This window comes from Pundamilia nyererei, unplaced genomic scaffold (genome assembly GCF_000239375.1).
Source record: "Pundamilia nyererei isolate P.nyererei 1_Seehausen unplaced genomic scaffold, PunNye1.0 scaffold00043, whole genome shotgun sequence".
NCBI classification, from domain to species: Eukaryota; Metazoa; Chordata; class Actinopteri; order Cichliformes; family Cichlidae; genus Pundamilia; species Pundamilia nyererei.
Window position 1 is genome coordinate 2,895,783 of NW_005187444.1, and position 10,696 is coordinate 2,906,478.

At 38.0% G+C, this 10,696-nt stretch overlaps 1 protein-coding gene across 1 annotated transcript in view; it reads right to left on the reverse strand.

The window, feature by feature from the left end:
* The window catches only part of LOC102207865 (RING finger protein 141-like), an 8,104-nt gene extending 4,044 nt beyond the window's left edge, over positions 1–4,060 (reverse strand). The window contains exons 1-4 of the mRNA XM_013910399.1: positions 3,949–4,060; positions 2,426–2,629; positions 1,782–1,890; positions 581–762 (exon numbers count right to left, since the gene is read on the reverse strand). Coding sequence (XP_013765853.1) covers positions 581–762; positions 1,782–1,890; positions 2,426–2,562 — 428 coding nt within the window. The 5' untranslated portion in view covers positions 2,563–2,629; positions 3,949–4,060. The remainder of the gene's footprint in view (positions 1–580; positions 763–1,781; positions 1,891–2,425; positions 2,630–3,948) is intronic.
* Positions 4,061–10,696: the final 6,636 nt, after the last annotated feature.

The following is a 10,696-nucleotide window of genomic DNA, read 5'->3' on the forward strand; positions in this document are numbered from 1 at the left end:
ATAAATATTTCTCGGGGTTATAAAAATGTGTAAAAGCCTTAAAATGACCCATCAGTCACTGCCCCCCTCAACTTTACAGAATAAGGAATCGCTCAGCTGTAAAAAAAACAAAAACAAAAACAAAACAAAACAAAAAAAAAACAACCTTAAAAATATATAATTCATGCAGATGGTGGGGCATTAAAAAACATTTTCTGTAGTCTTGCATCAGTAACACATGTGCTGAGCAGGGAGACTACATTTTGGGCACTTGGAGGCTAAAGCTGGAAACAGCATTGATATTTGCACAAGTGTAACATTTTTAATAGCGCATATGTTCACAAACATCATTACTGCTCAGCTGACAAACAAAAGTCCAATATTCTATATTTTTTCAGGTCTGTTGTAGGAAAACTCTCCTTCAAAATCTGGCAATGATTACAAGTGAGTGCATTCGCTGAACAAAGACCTCTGCTGCATGTTGTACCACTGCTCTCTTTTCCCATAATCCCTGTCCATCTTCACTATTAAAAAACGTCATGAAAATCTAATTGTTGTGTGTGCACTTTATATCATAGCTGTCCATTTCCTGGTAACTGACCTGCCCATCCACATGCTGGCCTGGCAGGAGTCAGTGGAGGGAAGCTCGGTTGAGGGGCCCTTAGTGGCACCCTCTACAGACAACACTTCAGCTGCCTGACTGGTGATGTCACGATAGAGTTGGATGAACTGATACAGGTTCATGATCCGCGATGCTTCAACCATGCCATTCTCCTTATTGATCTGAAGGGAAGCAAAGGCAATCACAAGAGCACTCACAGAGCAACTCCCACCAAAGGGCAAAGGTTATACTAAAACTGTGATGTTTTCATGACAACGTGCTGATGTAAGTAGTTCTCATAGATCACTTGTGCTGATGTGAGCATTGTTAATATGGAAATCTAGTGTAGCATATTAATCTTGTTGGTCATTGTGATTATAATGTATTAAAAAATAATGTTTTAAAGAGTTCAAAGAAAGGAAGTGCTTATGCTACTCAATGACTATTATACTGCTTTAGAATCTGGAAATGATCCGATGGAAAGTTTTTCCTAATTCATGTGATTCTAAACTTTGACCTTGAAGCATTACATACTATAACTGTGCATTTTATTATTTTAACCATATGATTGGAGCAGAATTGGCTGACATCTTTTAGCTTCTATAACCTGTAAAAACATGAGACTTTAACATCTATTCATGCAGTATGTGATTTTGTGGAACTTTATGGTGTCATGTTATGACTCAAGCTGTTATTAGTATCTACCATCACACAAAATTTGAAAATGATATCTTGGAAACTGCAGACAGTTGACATCTAACAGACAGACACAAACAAATGCAACCAACTACATACACAACTTTTTGTTTCTTCATATTAATTATGAAGAAACAAAAACTTTCTATTTTTGTTTGGCCTGGTCAGTGGCAGTGTTACATTACGTTTAAAGTTAAAAACCGATGTGGAACAATGAGTTAAACTGTCAGAGATCTATTACCCTCACCTACCCTGTAATATTATTATGATCCCCAGAAAGGGCTTGATTTTTGTGAAATAGTAAACATCATTCTGATAAGAGTCCATTTCCAAACAATAAATTGGTTTTAACACTTGCAGACATCCCAGGAGATCCCTCAGAGCATGGTTTCCTCATATAAACACAATTTACAGGAGTATGGTTTCACTCACATCTGTCCCTCTCTGTCATAAATGTGTGTGCAGATGCCTCTGTTGGCATGTGGGGAAGGCTCTTTGGTCTCACCTTGGTACACACAACCCTGACAGCCACTTTCCACAAGGCTGTAGCATCAGATCCTGGCTGCACCTCAAACAGCAGGTGCTTCTGCTGTCCAGCAGCTAGCTTGGCCGTACTGAGAGAGACGCAGGAGAGAGGGGAAAAGGTTATGTTTATCTCCATAAACCATTCCAACCATCCTCCATAAAGCACGCAGATTTTTGATTTATTTCTCATCATGATGAATGTTAAAAAAAACACATTTTCATTGCGCCTTCTTTTTCAGGTGTTTTCAATGATTATTTTCATCAATAACACTGCACTGTGCTGTTTATTTTGTTGTCACATTAATCTTTTTTTCAGAATTGCTGTAACAAAGCCTTTCTCTACTCCACCTTCTGCTGCATTATCATGCCTTGCAGCTATTACCTCTAGGAGTTTGTAAGCTAAAGGTAAACTGGCAGAACTGTGTCTAATGCTGGGGGAATAAGGAAGGCCAAATCCCATATGTCATAAAAGTACTGATGCCAGCACTCAATTTGAAGAGTCCCAAAGGTACACTTTGTGAAATAGGTCAAGTTTCTCCACCTATCCATTCTGCACAAAAACTGTTTGTCTTAAAGAAAAGCTATTTGTTGTACGGGAAAGCTGATCATCTTTAACAGACTTACACGTCATTAAGTTCAGCCACTCTTGCTAGAAACTCCTCGTAGTTTAGGTAGCCGCTGTCACGAACCAATCCGGCATGTTTCACCAGCTTCTCAGGCAGATGGTTCATCACCGCCTGACCTGAGATCTGCTGACCCATCCCGGCAGCAGTAGAACTCACACAAGAGAAGAGGCAAAAAGCAGCACCTCATTCAGTTCTTCCAAACCTGGTGGGAAATGATTGCCTTAAATTATTAGTGCCTTAGATTAATATTTTAGTTAAAGAAAGACATACAAAATATAGTGAAAACACACAAAAATGAAGTGTGCATTCATCTGTATTAAAATATGCTGTGGCACAGATGATCGTAGGCCTTAGAAAATACGGCAAGTACATGAAGCATACCAAGACCCAGAATTTAACCAACCAAAATTTCAAAAAGGAGCAAAAGGCATAGGACCAAGATAAAGAAGTGTACCTTTCTTTCTGGGATTAGTTAAAGGTCACCCTCTCACATTCAGCTGGTTGAGAATGCAACAGCTCAGCTTCTTAGTGGACAGTGTCACATCACCAAAGTCTTTGCTTTTCTCTACTGGCTCTCTGTACATTTTAGAGCTGACTTTTAAAGCATGTTTGGGTCCTTGCTTCCTAACGGAGATATTGGCCCCAAATGAGCCGGTTTGCAGCCTTAGCTTCACAGCTGGGCTTTCTTGGCCATCCCACATTTTTTGGCTTAAATCTACGCATCTAGTCGTTCTAACAAACACGTTTATCAAATTGCTTTCACATGATATTGTTTGTTTTTTGCGTTTTTCCTTTAATCATCACTTATGGTTTCATAATGGTTTGTGTATTGCTTTTAGCTGAATTTTCTTGTGTACTTTACTGTTATAGTTGTTCGCCCCGGCCTTTGATTTTTTTTATTTTTGTATTTGCTCGTCTAAAAAGTTACTATTACACTAGTAATCCCTTTAAAACTTAGTTGGAAAGGGACAGAATATTAATGAAACACGACTAGATAATTAAAAACACTTAGATGACTATCAGGTAATAACAAACTCATCCTCTCCCACCAGCTACCTCGAGACTTCCTGTGGCTGCATGCATACATAGAACATATCGATGTGTCAAACCTCACGTAGACCTGACAATAATCTATAAGTCATAAAAAAAATAAACAGCCAAATGCTCGCAGGGGCAGCAGCTCTGCTGTATTAGCTAAATTAGCATCAACATCCAGCGACGCTAACAACGTCGGCGTTTATTTTAGACTTCAACGTAAGAACCGCATAGCAGCAGCGCTCCTTCTTCGAAAGTACTTATAGCTGCAGAGTTTTAGACCTCTCCAGACAGTAAACCTCAGTTTAAACTTCACAACTGTAGTAACAGCGTAATATTACTGAGGAGCACTCTGCTAACAACTAGCTGCATTACTTTGCTTGAAACTTAACCAATACCAGAAGAAGCGAAACGTAGAAAATAAATAAATAAAAATGGGATAAATATGATCCTCTGCTGCAACTGTGACACGTAGGTGCTTCTTACCAAACAGTGCAGAGTCCACGTAGGAGGCACCATCCAAATTTCACCACTAGCCTCGCTTTTAGCTTCTGTTTGTCTTGGTACCACAACACTGGCGCGGCTTCATGACGTTAGGGTGTGACGACCTTACGTCAGTCGTTTGCGTTAGTAATAATAATAAGATTATTGATAAACAAACAAACAAACAAACAAACAAACAATTAATTAATTAAATAAATATTAGGCCTACACAACATTTACCCGCTTCTGAAACTTGTTTTGAAAAGATTCAAAATAAATAATGTTTGGTCTATAAATTAATTCGTTCCCTATCATTTTTCCATTCATTTTTTTCCTTATCATTTTTTGTATACATTCAAGAATGATCTGGATTTAAAAAAAAAAAACTGTAGAAAATGTGTCTGCTGTAGTATTTATAAGTCAAAAATAACAATAAATAAATAAAGTAATAAATATAACTAATAATAAAATAATTTAAAAAAACAACTAAACAAAAACAGGAACCAAGCCAACTTTCCTACATTTCCTTACAGATTAAACAATATAGGACCATCTTATCGTGAAGTAACCCGTCCCCCCCAAAAAATCCATTAAGATCTTTGTGTGAATGAATGCTATACGTACCAGAAGTTCTGACATTATGAAACGGAAAAGTAACTGATTGCTCTTAGTTAATATCTGTTTTGTTTTGGGGTGTTTCTTTGTTTTTGTCTTTGTTTTTTTATTGTTGGTGTACAGTTTTTCTTTTCCCCACCTCAGTTTATTATGCTGAAAAAATACAGATCCAAGAAAGTTGTGTAGTTGTGTTTTATAAAACACATTAAAATAAGAATGCTGCCACCAGAATCACCCACTGATTCTGTTTATCTTTATGCATCTTCAGTGAACTTCATCCAGCATTCATTAAAAAAACTTGTGCTTTTTATTTCCTAGTCTGTTATTTCTGATACAAAGGTTTTAACAGTTAGATTAGATGACTTTGGTTGCACCAAATATATTTTTAATGTTACTGTTATTTCTGCAGTGTCATTTTAAATATATTGCATAGATTCATACATACAAATAACACAAGCCAGATATCAATGCTCTTAATCTCCTGAGACCAGCACATGAGGGCATCACATTTTTCTTCTTGTGCTTCATCAGTATTGTCTTGGACAAAAGGTGTCAAAATAGCAGCCAGCTCACCAAAATTAAATCTAAAAGTTCTTCAAGTTGTTTGGATTATATTGTGTTGTTTCAAACACTATAAATCTGACTGTTTAGTGCTTTTATCCAGAGATAAAACAGAGTCCGATATGGCCAGTCAGATACAGTGAATGTTGTCCTCATCAATGAGATAAAGGTAAGAAAATAGTTTAGTTTATTCATTGAAACATGTATATTTGTGTTTAATAACACATATGTAGCACATGACTTTTAGCACTAATAATGTGAATCCTTTCTGGAATATATTTCTTTATCTAGAGCCCAGACTGCATGCTATATACAGTCTGTGAATAACTGTAGTGATTCTTGAGCACTGTGGTTCTCTCTGTAGGATCTTTACTGTAACATAGAACACACTTTGAGAGGATTGTTATGGTGAATTACTGCTATATAAATAAAACTACACTGTACTCATTAATTGTACTTTGGTCAGCAATGATGGCAAAGTGTGCTCATCCTTTTAGCGAAAAGGTGTAAAAAGGTGGAGAAGGAAATGCTCAAAACAAAACAGTTCTCTGCTTTATCAAGTTGCTCTTTCACATTAACAGTCTTGGGAGAATGTTTAGCAGGACTGGAGTCTGCCCGTGCTGCTGTTAGTGGTCCTCCATGTGAATGGATGGTAAAAACCTTCTGACTGACTAGCAGGTGTATAAGCCCTCTACTGGCTCTTATCTAGAGGGCCTCATTACCACTAATACAGGGAGTGCAGAATTATTAGGCAAATGAGTATTTTGTCCACATCATCCTCTTCATGCATGTTGTCTTACTCCAAGCTGTATAGGCTCGAAAGCCTACTACCAATTAAGCATATTAGGTGATGTGCATCTCTGTAATGAGAAGGAGTGTGGTCTACATCAACACCCTATATCAGGTGTGCATAATTATTAGGCAACGTCCTTTCCTTTGGCAAAATGGGTCAAAAGAAGGACTTGACAGGCTCAGAAAAGTCAAAAATAGTGAGATATCTTGCAGAGGGATGCAGCAGTCTCAAAATTGCAAAGCTTCTGAAGCGTGATCATCCAACAATCAAGCGTTTCATTCAAAATAGTCAACAGGGTCGCAAGAAGCGTGTGGAAAAACCAAGGCGCAAAATAACTGCCCATGAACTGAGAAAAGTCAAGCGTGCAGCTGCCAAGATGCCACTTGCCACCAGTTTGGCCATATTTCAGAGCTGCAACATCACTGGAGTGCCCAAAAGCACAAGGTGTGCAATACTCAGAGACATGGCCAAGGTAAGAAAGGCTGAAAGACGACCACCACTGAACAAGACACACAAGCTGAAACGTCAAGACTGGGCCAAGAAATATCTCAAGACTGGTTTTTCTAAGGTTTTATGGACTGATGAAATGAGAGTGAGTCTTGATGGGCCAGATGGATGGGCCCGTGGCTGGATTGGTAAAGGGCAGAGAGCTCCAGTCCGACTCAGACGCCAGCAAGGTGGAGGTGGAGTACTGGTTTGGGCTGGTATCATCAAAGATGAGCTTGTGGGGCCTTTTCGGGTGGAGGATGGAGTCAAGCTCAACTCCCAGTCCTACTGCCAGTTTCTGGAAGACACCTTCTTCAAGCAGTGGTACAGGAAGAAGTCTGCATCCTTCAAGAAAAACATGATTTTCATGCAGGACAATGCTCCATCACACGCGTCCAAGTACTCCACAGCGTGGCTGGCAAGAAAGGGTATAAAAGAAGAAAAACTAATGACATGGCCCCCTCGTTCACCTGATCTGAACCCCATTGAGAACCTGTGGTCCATCATCAAATGTGAGATTTACAAGGAGGGAAAACAGTACACCTCTCTGAACAGTGTCTGGGAGGCTGTGGTTGCTGCTGCACGCAATGTTGATGGTGAACAGATCAAAACACTGACAGAATCCATGGATGGCAGGCTTTTGAGTGTCCTTGCAAAGAAAGGTGGCTATATTGGTCGCTGATTTGTTTTTGAATGTCAGAAATGTATATTTGTGAATGTGGAGATGTTATATTGGTTTCACTGGTAAAAATAAATAATTGAAATGGGTATATATTTGTTTTTTGTTAAGTTGCCTAATAATTATGCACAATAATAGTCACCTGCACACACAGATATCCCCCTAAAATAGCTAAAACTAAAAACAAACTAAAAACTACTTCCAAAAACATTCAGCTTTGATATTAATGAGTTTTTTGGGTTCATTGAGAACATGGTTGTTGTTCAATAATAAAATTATTCCTCAAAAATACAACTTGCCTAATAATTCTGCACTCCCTGTAATGTTCACTGAATGACTTACAAAACATCTTTTATCAATCGCACTGCTTTAGTTCATTGAGGTTTGCAGGTATTTGGATATACACAGCTCTCTTAAGCTTTCAATGTCACATTTCATCAGGTTTAAGTCTGGACTGTGACTTTTCTTTTTCAGCCATTGTTAAACAGACTGGTTACTATATGGCACTTTTCTGCTCGACTTTAGCCCTGAAGGCGCTTTATACAACATGTCACCCATTCAAACTAGCACTTTTTTCTACACCTAAGTGCTTTCTATCTAACATTCATGCACATTTGTACTCAATCAATCATTTCATTTGATTGTTGGTTTTTTTTTTTCTATATGTATAATTGTAGGGTCTACCTTACAATATAAAGCGCCTTGAGGTGACTGTTGCTGTAATTTGGTGCTATATAAATAAAATTGAATGGAATTGAATTCAGTAAATGCATCAGAGGAATTTAGGGTTCAGTGTTTTGCCCAAGAATACTTTGGCATGCAGACTGGAGCAACCAGAGTTTGAAGCACCAACCTTCCAACAAGTAGATGATCTGCTCTCCTGAGCTGCATCCTCGTCCTGCATGACCCAGTCTGGGCAAAACAAACAGCCTCACATGTGATTTTAGAATACTTTGGCATGCAGAGGCATTCATGGTTGACTGCATGGTGCCAGACTCTGTGGCTGCAAAACAATCACTCCGACAACACTGTGCTTGACAGTCAATGTGAGCTGTTTGTGCTGATAGGCTGTGTTTGGTTCTGTGCATTATGGCCAAATGTTGGTCTCATCTGTTTGTTTACATTAGTAACTTTGCAGATCTACGCCATGTTGCCATGTTCTTTTCAGAGAGAAGAGGCTTTCTGGGAAGGATTCCAAACAAGCCATACTTGTTCAGTCTTTTTCCAATTTTGCTCTCACGAACTTTAACATTTTACATGCTAACTGAGACCTATAGAGTGAGATGTAGTTCTTGGGTTTTTTGCAGTTTTTCTGAACATTGCACAGTCTGATCTTGGCATGAGTTTGCTGAGACGTCCACTCCTGAGAAGATTATGGTGTTGCTTTTACACATGCCTGAATGCTCCAGACCTGCAAACTACTAGCTTTTGTTTTAACAGAGGTTGTCACACTTGGTGATTAGTTAATCAAGTGCAGAGCATTAAAGGTGTACTTAGCTTTTCACATGACTGTACATTATAATTTCTAGACAACCATGTTGACGCACAGAATTAAGTTTTATTGTCAGGCACAGTCAAATAAATTCATGCTTACAATTTTTTAACTTATCAGGTCCTAATATTTCCAAGTAATTGAAGAAATAGGAATATTAATAAACAGATGTCTGCTATAAGGTTGAAAAATAGTGGTTCTGTAATCTTTCTCTTCTAAAAGTGCAGGGGGACGCTGATGTGAGAGTGATTTGGATTGCACATGATGGTAGGAGGTCAGGGCGGCAGAAGGTGATTTTTTTTTAAAAAAGCAAGAGGAGGTAGTGAATGTGATGAGAAAAGGATGAAAGGGACAATACATTAGACTGGAAGCTACCTGGAGACAGATATAAGTGAATATAATGTAAGCCTCAAGAGGAAGACATCACAAAGTAAAAGGTGAAAAAACACTTACACCTGAACCAAAGCATGAGGAGAAATGTCCCAGAAGATTGCTGCTGAAAATGAGGTTTAGGATGTGCACAGGATGAATAAAAATGAAGGAAAAGCATTGAACTTAGTTCTTGTGAGCTGAAAACTCATTTGGTGTTTGGCTCCATCAGTAATCATGCCATCTGTTTATTTCTGGCAACCTCAACACCTGAAGGGGACTCACGCAGAGAAGAAGCTGCAGTGCAGACGACACCTGTAACACTCTCCGACCAGAGCAGGGACATTCTTCATGGATTACTGTGCTTCATACATGGTTGCACTTTGTTTATTTACAGTCAGCCCCGCGCCTCTGCAGCATAATGATATTCCTTCTGTTTACTATGCATAATATTTATTTGCATATCTGTTCATCCTGAAAGAAGAATTATGTCCCATAAGTTTCCCAGATGGTGAAGCATCTTCAGGCAAAATTGTGAATCTTTCTTGGACACACACACACACACACACACACACACACACACACACACACACACACACACACACAGATTTACTATAAAAAGTTCCAAAATGGTATTATGTTAAAATATAAATATTTAATCATTTAAGCTCTAGAGCCAGGTTTCTCAAACTGTGGCCTGTGGTACGGCATACAAAAAACATACTATGGCACATTTCACACTTTATGTATAATTCTGATATAACTCTTCAGGACAAAACTGTGGTTTACTCTTGCTTTGTAGATTTTGACATATCGCTGCATGAAACAGAGGGTGTAAATTATGACATTACAATTTAGGTGCTTCACTTTCTGCGCTGCCTGTTAGAGTTATAAGTTTTTTAAAAGTTACTCTTTATTTTACTTGTAATTACACTATAGTGTATAGACTATTATTATATATATATAACAGTCTATACACCTTTAATGCACAATTTTGGTCATATTTTATGATATATGTACCTCTTAGGTCAATAAGTAATCTGTACATTTTCCGTTGTTTTTTTTATAATTTACCACAAGGTGGCAGCAAGGTACTCCAAAGAGCATATTTGTCAACTCTCACAGATTCGTTTAAAACTCACCAAAAATGACCTAATGACAAAAACGAGAGCTTGTAGTTAATATTATAGTATTTAATTAAATTTCTTGTCCATCTAATTTTTTTGCCAGTTCATTTTGCATTTGTTAGAGTAACCTCACACAGGTGGTAGATTCTTTTTACTCAATTCAGGGATGATGATCGTCTGAAATTTTTTTTAACAGTATTACACAGCTTGACTTCTCTTTTTTAGGCATGTACTTACACTGAACAGCAGGTGGAACCTTATATTTTGTAAATCATTAACAGATTGTCAGACAGCTCTATCTCAGGAACTTAGAAGTCCTCACTCGACACATCACGCATAGTTTAATGAGCTTTGAAAACACTTCCCTATAGTTTTTGAAAACTGTGTTTAATATTAGATGTAGGTAACAGCTATTCTATGCTCTTGCTCACTTCTGTTAGACAATACTAACAAAAAGGTAGCTGATGAGTCTTTGTGCCATAAAAATGTTTTTGTTTATTTTACACTTGTGTATTTTGCCCCCCACTGTGGATTTAAAAAGTAAGCAGCAAATTTATCTTTTGAACCACAGACTCTGTGGAAAAACCCTTGGGGTTCACTAATTGGAAAAAAAGAGATATAATACCAGC